Raw genomic sequence first — 14,083 nt, forward strand, 5'->3', positions numbered from 1 at the left:
TTTACACTCACACTTGCACTCTCAGTTTTACCTCTTTTACTGTTCTTTTCTGGAAACATGACCTCAAGCTGGCTGTACTTTTGTGGTCAACAGGTTAAAACGCAACCTTTACACAAGGTTGGATATAAAATGCCCAATGAAAAATATTTTATCCACAACAGTGTCCATATGTAGCCAGTTTTTATCCAGTTAAAAGGTTTTGTTATTCAGTTTAGACTTGTTAAATATGCTGGCTGAAACAGGCAGCAGATACAGGGTAACATTAACATTTATTGGAATTGTGTTTCTGGCCATCGGATGATTGTTTGCTCAAAATTCACTCTCCTTTTATTGAGCTCTCTTTGCTCTCCACTGACTCCTGAGGTGCTGGGCAGGTAGTGTACAGTTCAGAGCTATTCTGATTTGCTTTTTAGCAAATGTTACCACGCTAAATCAATAAACTAAGATGGTGAACATTGTAAATACTATGCCTGCTAATGTTAGCATCTTAGCATTATCATTGCAAGTATGTTAGCAGAGCCTTAACCTTAGCATTTGAGCATTTTAGCATGGCTGTAGACTCTTAGTCTTGTTGCGTTACCTTTAACTTTTGGTTTGTAAAAACACTCATGTTAAGGTAGCAGTATACTGATCTTGAAATTTCATGTCTTCTCTGTGATAAATTACATATACTGAACCATTTGACATCCTAACACAATTACAAAGAGACCCGTTAGATCCACAACAGGAGAATAGAAACCATCTGGACTTTGATTTAATGACCAGAGCCTTTTTTCTGTTGGATTAAATTTGTTCTCTTGCTTTAAAATGGACATCTGTAAAAGTCCAGATGTCCAGATGATCTACAGATAGGGATGTGCTGTCACTAACTGACTGATGTCAGTGTCATCATATTAGATGAAGCTGGAGTCCAGGAACATAGTAGATACAGAGTAACATTAACATTTATTGGAATTGTGTTTCTGGCCATCGGACGATTGTTAGTTCAAAATTCACTCTCCTTTTATTGAGCTCTCTTTGCTCTCCACTGACTCTTGAGTAAGGCTAAATATCTGGCTCTTACTATGTTCGTCGTCTAGTTGCTAACTTTGTTTGTCTGCTGTTAGGTGCTGGGCAGGTAGTGTACAGCTCAGAGCTATTCTGCTAGAAACTGCTGCTTTTGGAAAGGACATTGATGAGAGCTGTGAGAGGGGATCAAAACAGTGAAGTTGTGGGCCATTGATCCAAAACAAACAATGAGCTAAAAGACACTGAAACTCTCCATAGACCTGAGGGGAACTGCAGGGTTTGGTGATAATTGTCTGTGGTTTTGTCACCACGAGTGACTCATGTCATATTACACACAGTCATTTCATTCATTTTTGACACAAAAAATATTGATTATAGCAGCTTTAAGGATAAAATTACACAAAACAACACAGTCTGTCACTAATCTGATCATTTATAGGAGGAGGATGTATTTAGTCAAACTGAATTAGCTGTTTTTGAAAGGCCTTTGTAAAACAAACTAATCCTAGTGAAAATCCCATATAATCCTATTTAAGAGAGTGTTGCGTTTGCTCGCCTGTTCAAAAACAGAAGCAGCATGAAGGATTGGTGTTGGATTTTTGGATGTGGCAACACATGGTGCTTTTTGTGTTTTTTCCCCCTTTTTCATCTCAGAAAATGACTTCAGAATTCATAATCATATAAAATAGGCTGGTGGCATGTTTCCATTTATTGACTGATAATTTCCTGACTGTTATGTTCTTTTGTATATGTATATCATACAAATACAAACCATCTCTCCTCTTTCTTCCTGGCTGACACTCTCTCCTAACCTGCCTTGCTCTGTAAATACACTCCTCTCCCCCACCTGCGAGCGTGCCCTCCCTGCCTGGCAAGAGGTCCCAGAGGAGCAGCTTTTATATGAGTTATTGTGAAACCTGAGTAGGGGAACATGAAGGGCTATCTATTTGTGTGATTCAAATAATAGCAGGTGAGCAAGACTCTGTCTTGTTTGTGTGCCATGACTCTCTTCAGCAGCCATAGTGAACTCACATGCATGCACAAATCCATGCACACACACACCAACAATAGACACAAATGTAGCTCTGAAATAATATATTTAGGGTTCCATAATATGTGAGGAGCTCTGAGGAAATTAATCAGAGATTAGTTTTGTATCTGACAAAGGGCTTTGGAGAGAAACTCATTAGAAAGTACAGTATATTCTTCTGGTATTTACCTTTCTGGTTCTCCCAGCAAAGGGAAATGTCACTTCATATTAAGTTTGCCACAGCCCTTGCAGCAAGTGGAATTTATTATCACATTTCTGCATAAGCGGATGCACTGCGCTGTTGCAAATTAAATGAAGGCTATTAATGATATACATAATAAAGCAGAGAACCTTTATTAGATGGGAATTGTGAGGTGTTTTTTTTTTCCTTGCTGTTTCGCTGAATCTGACAGTAGTCAGGTTGAAAACAAGCTTCCAGCAACACATGTGACCAGAAGCAAGCAAAGTTATCCTCATCTGCACACATCCCACCTGTCTTGTGGTGTATCCTTGTTATCAAGGATGCAGAGGAGGCAGAACAAAGCCCATCAAAAGTCAGATTTGGCAGGTTTAATATTGCAGACTTGAGCTCATTTTAGGATCACATACGTTTTTAGGTGACACATTTTAAGCAAGAAATAACAATCTGGGGATGCATTCTAATTTATTCAAAGGGAAAAAACATAAAATTCAACTTTTTGCCTTGTGATGATCAGATTGTCAGCTGGGGGTCAAGTTGATTAAGCAAACCTCCCCATTAATATTGCTGATAGGAGAAGGTGGCTGCATGATATTAAGACTGTAAGACATGTGAAATTGTTGCTGCGTGTGGTGAGTAGAGAGGACGCCTGGAAACCCATTTGTGCGTCAATAAGTTCACAAACACAAAAAAACACACACTGTAAAAAATGTCATTACAATTATTCACATTTAAAAATATCCATAATATATCATCTAGTGTCATATCATTTTTCTTAAAAAGTGAAGAAAAATTGCTCAACTTTTCCCCACTTTTGTCAGGTAATATTTGTCTAAATCTCTATATTAAAACAAACCATAATAGGCTGCTGCAGATCATCTCTTAAAAGGCACTGAGAAAATGAAATGAATTTGCATGGAACATGTGAAGATCATCCAACTTTAACACACCTCCCCACTTTGTTTTACAGTTCGAGCCTCATTGCTAAACAACGGCTGGTGGACACTTTTTTGCAGTGTGCGGAGCGGCACCGCTCCGCCGGCCAAGCCGAAGATCTAAATGCGCCCTCCCCTTTCCTCCTTTTTTTGACACACGTCGTAGATCTAGCCTACCGTTGCATGAGACACACACTTCACGGTCACACACACTGCTGAACCAAAAAAAGCACACTCCTCAACTCCACCGGTGGGGGGGACATATATACCAGATGAGATTTGTTTCCAAACGCGCACCGATGGCGGTGTGAGGCGTTTGGCTGAGAAGTACGCACGGCGCTGTGGATTTGTGGATCCTTTTTCTTGTGCATTTTATCCCTGTCTGGATCCTGGTTTAGGGGAAATGGGCAAAGCTATGGATTACTCAGTCTGCCTACTTTTACTCCTGTCAACCATTTCGTCTGTGTCGACCGGATTTCCAACAGCGAAGATGTGAGTACAGCTTCAAAACAGCCTGTTGGTTTTTTAGAAAGTCTTGGATAATATATCGTGTAGCAGAAACAACAGCCTGACGTTTTATAGGCCTAGAGTTTATTATCCGGAGTGAATATTTATTTTCTGATCGTTGGAGCTGCAAAAATATATATTTTAAATACTACAAAACAAAAATATAATTAAATAATTAATCCTCAGGTTTATTCTATTCAATTTCAATTCGGTAAATTGCATTTGGTGGAACATAATCCCTGAAGCGTCTCAGCAGAACCAGAAAGCGCCTCTTGCCAAGTGATGATGATTGCACATTACTTCGGATACAACTTTACCGTGTGAAACACGATATTTAAAGCCACTATCCATTTGTTGCCAGTTTGCAGCAGCGTGACATGTGGCGACCTGTCACATGAATCATCCCAGGATGGTAGACTGAATGTGTCTCAAGAGTTCCCAAACTTTTCAGTGTGTCTGAAACACCAAATCTGAGATGATTTTTGGCAAATAAATCTGATGTGTTCACTGTAACTGGGGTAGATAACTATCAGAGCGGATAAACCTCTGATCATATCTGTTCTGTCAAAATGAAATGATACTGTAGTGAACTCAAACTGCTATTTCTTATTTTGCTGAACATGTGGGACCCTTCAAAGACCCCCTGTGGCCAGACTGCTCTTAGTGTTTTAAGACTCAAACTCAAGAAAGCTAACAAGAAGGTTTCTCTGTAAGTTTACTATCTTCATTTGGATTTATAATCACCTGCCCTGTCTGCCATGCAGGCCAGTAGCTCAAATTTGCTTTCATTGCAGTAATCTTCCCTCAAACTTCTGTAAGTCGAACTGAGCTAAAAAGTCTCTGCTCGCCCTGCAAGATGGTAACTTGGCTGATGAACTTATGTGATAATTGGAGGTATGGCTGGCTCAGTAGAGGTATCACACTCAGTGTCTAAATTTGACTCCCAGCTTCTATATTTGCAGTGCGACATTAATAGATGTAACAGACGATATGTCCACGGTCACAGCAATACTTAATTAAACATAAATATGTAGGTGTGCGAGCCTGTTGGGCTACTATGCTGTAACTCACACTTAATCAACAGGTTTAAGATATTCCAGATGGTTCTAACTGAGGCAGGACTACAGGATTTGGTTTTGAATGCAGCCCAAGTGCCGTCCCCCAGAGAGGTGGTGAGCCATGATGGCACTCAGCCTAATGGCCAAGCACAATGATGTCAGACTAGCAGAGTGGCCTGCCCACTCCCTATATTTCATGGGCACTAAGTGGATTGATCTGTGGGTTGTGTACATGATATTCACACAGGCTTGGTGAGCTGTAGACCCACTTTCACTGACACAGTTGACTGACTGAGTAGAATTGGCAAACTGGCAGGAGAAAAAAAACATTAAAATTCACAACAAACTTGGCAGGAGATCTTTGTTTGAATGAGGAAAAGTTAATTTAATATAAAAGACAACGCCAGAATCAAACTAGTGAACACTCAGCTCAGTTATCTCACATAGTCTGTATTTTGACATCTACTTCCCGTAGATGATGACAATTTCTTGCTCTGGAGGCACAGTTTAATACACATTCTGCAAAACCGAGCGAAAATGTCTCTCATTCTCACAGCTTTTAACTAAAGCCAGTCTCGGTGTACTCTTGTGATGATGGTGATTTTGAGTGACATGCTTCACGTTGATTCCTCAAGGTGAAAGTCACAGAGTGAAGCGGAGAAACTAGAAGGGCAGGGATGGAGAGACTGAAGCAGTGAGTTTTCCTCCAGGAAATTTAGAAATGTGGTTAACAAGATCTTAAGTAGCTCAACTTTATGTGACTAAAATCAGATGTTTGCATACAGTATGTGAACCCTGGAATTGTCATGTTGTTTCTTTCTTTCTTTCTTTCTTTCTTTCTTTCTTTCATTCTCACCTCCCTGTCTTCTGGCTTGGAGTGTGACTGTATCTCTGAGCTCCGTCTCTAAGCTCACATGCCAGCATCTGTCTTCTTCAGATCTTCATGTCCCTTCTCTTCCTCTCATCCCTCCCTCCCTTCCTCCATCCTTCCATCCCTCCATCCCTTCTCACTCTCTTTCTCATCACTCCCCCTCTCTGTCTTGTTCACACCCTGTCCATCTTCCTTTCGTCCGGCTCCCTATGTCTCTGTTTTTTCCATCCTCTCTTCTTCTCTTTGTTGCCCTGCAGGCAGATGATTAACATCATCGAATCTGAAATGCAAAGTCTGATGTCATAGACTGCGCCCCAGAGATCTCGGCGCCATGTAGCACTCTGAGAGATCAGGAGAGATAAAAAAAGAAACGATGGAGATGAGAGAAAAAGAGACATAAAGAAAATCCAGACTACTTGGCCTTGTTGATCCCATATGTCTACTGCGTGTGGTCACTTCGCTGCACGGATTCCGCGTGTGTACAGCTTCACAGCCAAAAACACAAGAGATGCGTAAATCTTTGTGTCACCAGTGTGCCAATGCATTGTGCTGAATCCAGCCATCCGATCCAAGATTTGATCATATGCTTCTTTCTGGCTTTTCGCCTCAGACATATTTGTCTCTATCCTCCCCTTTCCCACAATTTCTGTCACCATCCTCTCTGTTTCTCCCACTCTCACTTGCTTCTTTTTTTTTTTTTTTTTTTTAAGGCTAACTAGATTTCATGCTCAACCAGCTAAAGAGCCATGCTTCTCGTGTTTGCGGCCTCGTCTGTGGCGATCACAGGGCTTAATGTGAGGAGGCACTTCATCTGAACAGGGAGCAACATGGGCAGTTGTGATGCAGGGATAATGTAAAGATATATATAAATATGTTGGATGTAGTACAGTAGGTTATTGAAGAATGGACACTCTGGTCTAGACTTGCACATACAGGAAAAACATCGACTTCAGATAACTCAATTTAAAACACATTTAAAGTGTGAATTTCCTTTAGATATTCTGTTCTCGGTGCTTGTTTTGAGAATTTATTTTCAATCAGGCACCGTTTTTGTTGTTTAAAGTACTTTGTTGTGCTTTTTATGACTTTATTAGAGAGTTGACAGGAGTGAGATGACAGGAAATGCGGGGAGAGAGAGAGATTGGGAACGATGTACAGCAAAAGTCCCAAGTCAGACTCCAACCGTGAAGATCTAGATCAGCACCCCCTAAATCACCAGGGCACCTCAAGTTTAATTTTCTTGATCTTAGTTTAGTCTTCTACCACTATGTCTTGCATGATATCTTTATCTCTGTCTCTGGCTTGACACTCATCTCATCCCAGTTGCCTGACACTGACAGGGGGCGGTAATGAATATGGCTCAGTTCCCACACGAGGCCACTCATATGCATCTTATTTCCAAGTTGACTGTAAGAGGATACATCGTGGTGCAGACCACCTCCAGACCCCAGATGCTTTGACTTACTGCTACTGAACAGATCATTCATAAAATGTAATTTATTGCTATTCATAATAAATCTCTGCAATATAAAGATAGAGATGACAATCATGACTTTAATCTGTGATGCTGCAATCAGACAAATACTGGAGACATGATTTAGAAGTTGGCTTGCAGCACAGAGAAGTGGTTAACGCTGCTTTTACATCCACATTTGCTTTACGTCATCATGGTGCTGGAAGATTTGAACCAGAAAATGTGCCTGTATCCCTGGAAAATCACCCTGGCTACAGTTACAGTGCCCACCACGGTCGTTTTTTATTATATTTTTTGAAATTCTCGTTTGTTTTTGTCAATGATAAAGGCTCCAGGCCTTGACTTGATTGAATCACACAGGCTTTGACTCATCTCTTGCTTTGGGGAGAGACATATAAATTTAGACATTTTCATGTGATACAATTCGAGGAATAAAAAAAGAGTTTTTTTAAAAAAGCAGTTGATAAATTAGATTTTCCTTCAGCTTTTATTCCAGTGTCAAATCTAACTCGGAGTTAGACTCTGATAATACGATGTTTGAAGAGGATGAATCAAATGTAATGAGCAGATGGAGATGATCAGATCAGGGCTGTCTAGGGTTTCCTTGGCTGTGATTTGCACCTCTTAGCCACAAGGGAGCTGGTTGCTAGCAGGTATATTTCAGGAGGCATGCTCCTGTCAAGCAGCTGGCAGTCTATGTCTGTTACACACACACATGCAAGGGTGCAAGATTGGTGCCCATAGCTAATGTTTGGTCACTATTTTCACTTTATTTTCTTTCACCCTCTGTCACAGCTTTTCTTTATCTCTTTTCTCACACCTTTCCCTCTTTTTCTCACTTATTCTCGCTTATTTTCTCTCCTTCCGTTTCTCTTTCTCTCTCTCCCACTCGCTCCCCTCTGCCCCCCTCTCAACTTTTGGATATATTTAAGCAAGCAAGTCTTAAGGGAGGGGGCGTTGAATGTCCTGAGTCCTGACTCAGATGTAAGAAAAGACACAGGACAGAGGGGAGTAGAGTGGCAGTGGGCTTTCTATAAATCTCCCCATGTGCTCCCTCACAGAAATTTAGTGGACCCCCTGTGCTTATGTATGGCCTTTAATTGTTGCTTTAGTGTCTGGTTTAAGTTTCTCATCCGAAGTTCCCTTTGAGAAAAAGACATTTCCCCCCGCCCAAGTATGTGAAATGAAAATTGTGGAGTAAAGAAGGAACCCTGGTGCTGTTTAACTTCCTCACATCCTTTGCCACATGGAAATTCCCAAGAATTTTTCCATTGTACTGTTGCCCGGGAAACCTTGGGAATAGCTAACAGCTGTTTGGGTGGGAGCCCTGTACGGTACAGGAAGCACATCTGTATACCCTGATATAAAGCATGGGGAGGGTAGTTTTACAACTGTTTTGCAAATCGAGCATGTGCCACTCCTTTATTTTGAGGTTCATTTACTTACTGTCACAAGTATGTCTCAAAGAACATTTCAGAGAAAGAGTTAGTCAGTAAAGTAATGCAGTAAAACACAGGGAGGCAAAACAGCACAAAATACTGAACAGCAAACAGTAGAGACATTAGAGTGCAGGATGTTGGAAGAATAAAGGTTGTGTGAGGCTGAAAGTTGAAAACCAAACCCTGTGGCTCATCTGGCCTGTTGTCACGGCAAGATATTTGTGGCTGTCATGTTTTGTCTTTTAAATTGTTGAACACATGGTCTTGTGCCACAGCTGGTGCACATAAATATAAGACTTTTGTATAACCTGTTGAATAAACCAGAAATGTACCGTTAAGCCAAAAACAAGGCAAGAATAACATGAGCATTTTATTTTCCCTCTCAGATGTGAGAGTGGTTGGTATTGATCTTCTCATATAACACAGCGAGAAAGGGAATAAAATTGTTTCCCAAAATTCTGCACAGTTTCTTTAAGAAATTTTTGTTAAACACTGGTTATTACTTAGCTACAGGAAAGTGGTACTACTTTATATAACCAGAAATTTTGGAAAAGAGTGGCTACTATCTGATTTTGAAATAAAAAGTTTCCTATAGATGTCTAAAAATGTGGTAAAGGACTCAATAAGCCAACTTATCCTGATCACACACTAGAGGCGTTAAGTGCTTAAAATATCTCTAGTGAGACACCACAAGCCCATCTGATGTGTAATATTTTGAGAGAGACGCAGACAAAAGTGGACCTGTGATGGTCTATGATGGCTTTGCTTGAGCCCCTTAATGGAGTTGTATTGCCGCATAAGAGCTGTTAATGCCAGTGTTCAGACTACACTGGACAGTGCGTGTAGCCATCAGGGAGACTAGTACTCAGTACAGCACTAACAGTAGTTTGCCTGTGTAGGCGTCTAGATTGACGTTAATTGGACATTTTGGCCAGGGGGGGCCCTCTCCCTAATCTCTCTATTTATACACATCGTCCGAGATTGTGTGTGTGTGTAGTGAGGCAGAAGGGTGGAGTTGATGTATGGATGGATGGGTAGAGACTTTGCTCAGAAAGTGTGAAGGTGACAGGGATGTGGAGCTTTAGTCATTTGAGCAGAGTTCAAAATGACATGTAGCAGAGATAAAGAAGGCTCGAGGGGTGAGGAAGAGCAAGAGCAGAAAGAATGCAAATTAACAATTTATTATCTTCTGTTATTAACGTGAAAGAGGAAAGGGACTGAAAATGAGTAATTATGTGTGGGTGTGAGGAAGAACCTTAATATGTGTATACAAACCCTAATTCTATGTGTTTTTCCTAGATCACCATGTCTCTTTACAAGCTTTTTAATGGTAGAGATGGTAGTTTTAATCAATACATGACAATAATACACTAACAACCAGGACTTACTTAGCATTCGTCAAAATTCAAGTCAACTTCTATGTCTTTAAATGCAACTTGACTCATATTCATGACAGCATTGTTGTGAAATTGCATGTGTTCCCATAGGAAGTATTATATTGATCTACTTTTCCTGTTGCCATTATTTGAGTATTTTGCTGGAATCTCACCAGCAGGTGCGATTGGTCTGCAGAGAGTACAAACACTTGCAGGTGTCACAACAATTCTGTTTCTTCAGATTTAATGTGTCCAGACACCTGCAGGGAGAGGTGATACAATGGGAGCTGTTAGTTCTGTCAGGATGTATATGCCGTTTGACATGGAGGGTGTGGACGAGGCAGACTAGGCGCTAGGGGGACGGCAAGTCAGTCCCAGCTAGCCGTGGTCCAGAGTGTGAGGTCAAACTTTCTAGTTGACATTGTGGGTGTGTGAGATGTGCTGTTGTGTGTAACTTTGTATCATGTGTTCTGTGTTTTTTTGCTTTGCACTGTTTCCTATTGTGCTTTTACATGATTTAATTGTGACTTGCCAAAGGGAGTGCAGATGAAAATTAGCCCTAAGCTAACTCTGGTACAGTACATCAAATGATAACATTTATGTTTAACACTGTACATGGTCCCTTACAAAAAAAAACAAAAAAATGTGGACAAGGGTAGAAGGACTCTGACCCACGGCCTTCTGTAGTGATGTCATGTTGCCAGTAGACAGACAGTAGCACTGTGCTTAGATATCCAAATGGTCTGGTCTGACTCTGTTCATCCACATTTTTTGGAATGGAAATTATTGTGAATAAATGATTTTTATATGATAAACCTGTATATATTGATGAAAAACACACCAATTCAAAAACACCATGCTCTGAAAATGCCCTGAGATGTTAAAAGACAGACACAAAAGACACAAAACATATGGCTACTGTTGCTGTGATGAAAGATTGTTTATTTGTTTCTTTTGTTGGGGGGTTCAATAATTGATTATTTTGGTCACCTAGGGGCAGTGGAAACAAGCTGTGAAGACAATGCTGACATATTATCACCTTTATAGTTGATATTGTATGCAAACTTGGTGGCAAACGGTTGCCTGTTTACTCATCCAATAGGGACAACCCCCTTTCAAATGACTCAGAGAGCTGTGTTTTTTCACGCAGGGCTTATGTTGGTCTGAACAGGGTGTAAGGGTGTTTTCAAACCTATAGTTTGGTTACTCTGGCTTGAGTCAGTGGTTGAGATGGTAAACTTGTTTTCCCATTGGTTCAGTTTCTTTTCACACAGAAAAAATTCAACTGAACCAAAATGCATCATTAAAAGCCACATGAGAGCATTCACTGAAGAAGGTCCTCTGGCCAGATGCACCTGACTTCATAGCTCTAGTCCAGGTCTTATCTCAATTCTTTCTCTGGCTAGCCGCTAGTAACTGTTTATTTTGCTAATTTGCATTCCAGTATGCAAAGTGTGGCTTTGGGAGCCTTTTAGCACATACTTGCGGCATACACCTAATAGTTGGGACGTATCACGTTCCCATCACAAACAAACTACTCCAGAATTCGCTTGGGACCGGACTGAGACCAACTCCTCAAAGGGTCTTGGTATGGTTGTTTTGGTCCGAGTCTCAATACGTTTGTTGTCTTCAGATCTGCCCAAACAAATCTCACCAAGGTGGAAAACAAACTGGAGTCCAATTCAACTGAACTAAACAAGCTTGAAAACAAAATGGTAAAGATGCAGGATGCAAAACCAAAACAATGAGCTGAAAGAAGCTAAAAAGCTTCTAAGAGCTGAGGGGGACTGCAGAGTTGGTTAATAATTCTATGTGGGTTGCTCATCACTACGAGCAACCCTTTCACAAAACAAAGTAATTTGATCCATTGTTAATATAAACATATCTACTGATTTCCTGATTTATCAATCTTTGAATTGCAAATGTTTGACATGAAATGATTATCAAAATTGTCTAACAGTAGGCTAATTTATCAACAAACCATTTTAGCATTACGTCACCTTTGCTACCTTGTAGCATTAAGAGTTTCCTCTTCTCTAACATGCCACATATCATCCTGCCGTTCAAAGCTAACTAATCAGCAAAATATATGGCTTACAGTGTAAGTAGGTCACTAAGGATAATATAATGGTTAATTGAGAAAGCAATTTTCTTTTCTGCCTAGCATGGAGTTGTTTATGTACTAACAATCTATGCTGTAGCTTTGAAGTTAAACCGAGCATAACAAGACAATATGAGGCTGTTTGTCTTCAGCCATACTGTAAGTTCTCCTGTTAAATCAATCCCGATGGAATCAGCTTCCTGTAACCCACACCTGCTCTCTGGTGCATGATTTCCCACCAGCACCACCCCATTATTTGATAATGATCTCATACAATTGTTTAGTCAGCTCTTCCACAGCTGTAATACATCCTAACAAGTGCTTGATAGAGCACAGAAAATACTGTTGTCAAGGCTTCACTTAAACATGGCTCTTCAGATCTAGGCAGGGGGTCGTGGTGTAAAGGCTCTGCCTAGCTTGCTAAAAGGAAAATGGTAGAAGATATGGAGAAACATGAGTCTTGCCATATAATATAATGAGGCCGCAAGACATTTACAAAGCCTGCAATTAGTGTGTTATTGACCTCAATAAAGGAGAAGATATCATCACTTGTCTCCTTTGTGCTCTGTGGTGATACATGTGAGAGGAGGGATAGGAGAGGAGAATGAGGAGGAGGAGGAAGGAAGGAAAATTCTAGCATTAGCAGAGAGTTTTAGAAAGCAAATGCATTAGGGAGTAAATATGGCTAATAATGTGAAGTGTGTAAACTGAAAATGTAAGCTATCAATGATGAATGAGAGAATAACAAAAAAACATTCCAGATTTGCAGAATATACAATAACAAACAGATTGTTGAGTCACACGGGTGGAGCCAAACAATGTCGAGAGGGAGAGATAACCCAGCAGTAGGTGATAAATGGACAAAAGCAGTGCAAAGTCAGGAAGAAGAGGAGGGAGAAGACAGGAAGAGAGGCAGAAAGTGACTGTTTGTCCACAATGCTCTGTCAGGCTTGCTGCTTATTAGATGTCTTTCCTTATTAGCTATCCCCCAGTGGCTCAATTACATCCATGCTGCCATCCTCAAACATCCCTGTCTTTTTCATACATCTCCTCTGCTTCCTATACTGATTTCAGCCTTGTCTCTCTCTAAGAACAGATTAGAAGTCCAAATTACTACTATTAGAGGAGGATTTAAGGTTTCAAACTGTCTCCCACCAGTGCCATGACTCCACAACATGATGAGACAGAGAAGAGGGAAAAAAAAGAGGGTTTGCTGTCGTATGCTTCCGTGATGATTTCGATGGCATTAAGAGATCAAATGTGGATCCGCAGACTGGGTTGTGAGTATAAAAACATGAGGATGTTTACAAGACGAGGGGGCGCTGGAGTGGAAACTCCAAGATTGGATATTGAGCCCTGGACTCTTGTGGCTGCACCAGGCACATTGGGCCTCTGAGCCGCGGCGTGGCAAGCTTTTCGGTCATTCAGTCGGAATGATGTAGCGTCCAGCATCGCTGGATCAATATGCTGGACTCTCACTCACTCAGCTCGGGGTGTTTTATATGGTGTTAGGTTTATCCCTTGGTAAAAACTGAGGAAAACAGGAAGTAAACAGACTAGTTATAAAGCTGTGGAAATTACATGGATTCAGTTGAAAACTACTGCTGCTGAATGAAAATGTAAAGTCATTGTGGGGAAAAAATTGACATGTTTTTTTCTTCCTTGATAACTTATACACTGTATTAAATTAGACTATTAATACCATGAGTCTCAATTGAGATGAGATGACTTAGGCAGCTACTGCCTGCTAACCACTGAGACATGAAAAAGTGTTTTATGACAAACCGTTCCAATACTTTGACAGCCTAAATCATATGAATACAGTCTACAGGGTATTTATTTTAGGTTCCCTTGTTGCTTTCTTTCTAGAGAGAGATAAAGTTTTGTATGAAAGCACAGACAGGAGAAGGTTGTAGAAGAACCTTGAAGTTAAATCTTCCCAGTCTCTTTCTATGAACTCCATCAGGGAGCCATCTTTTAGGTTACAAACTCGTGCAAACCCCTTGTAACAGCCTGACTGTGAGCTTTTTATCATAACCTTGAATAAGTTGTCATTTGAAAAGAAGAAAAAAAGTGTTAGTCAAG

At 40.6% G+C, this 14,083-nt stretch overlaps 1 protein-coding gene across 2 annotated transcripts in view; it reads left to right on the forward strand.

Annotated features, from left to right (window-relative positions):
• The first annotated feature begins 3,349 nt into the window (after positions 1–3,349).
• The window catches only part of cacna2d1a (calcium channel, voltage-dependent, alpha 2/delta subunit 1a), a 104,464-nt gene continuing 93,730 nt past the window's right edge, over positions 3,350–14,083 (forward strand). Inside the window, exon 1 of one of the 2 annotated variants that reach the window (XR_010925826.1) lies at positions 3,350–3,664. Coding sequence is in view for 1 of the 2 variants with exons in the window: in XM_067582363.1 (XP_067438464.1) it covers positions 3,576–3,664 (89 nt within the window). In the remaining variant the exon portion in view is untranslated. The remainder of the gene's footprint in view (positions 3,665–14,083) is intronic. The other variant, XM_067582363.1, reaches the window with a different exon arrangement.

Source organism: Thunnus thynnus, chromosome 23, assembly GCF_963924715.1.
Source record: "Thunnus thynnus chromosome 23, fThuThy2.1, whole genome shotgun sequence".
Classification (NCBI taxonomy): domain Eukaryota; kingdom Metazoa; phylum Chordata; class Actinopteri; order Scombriformes; family Scombridae; genus Thunnus; species Thunnus thynnus.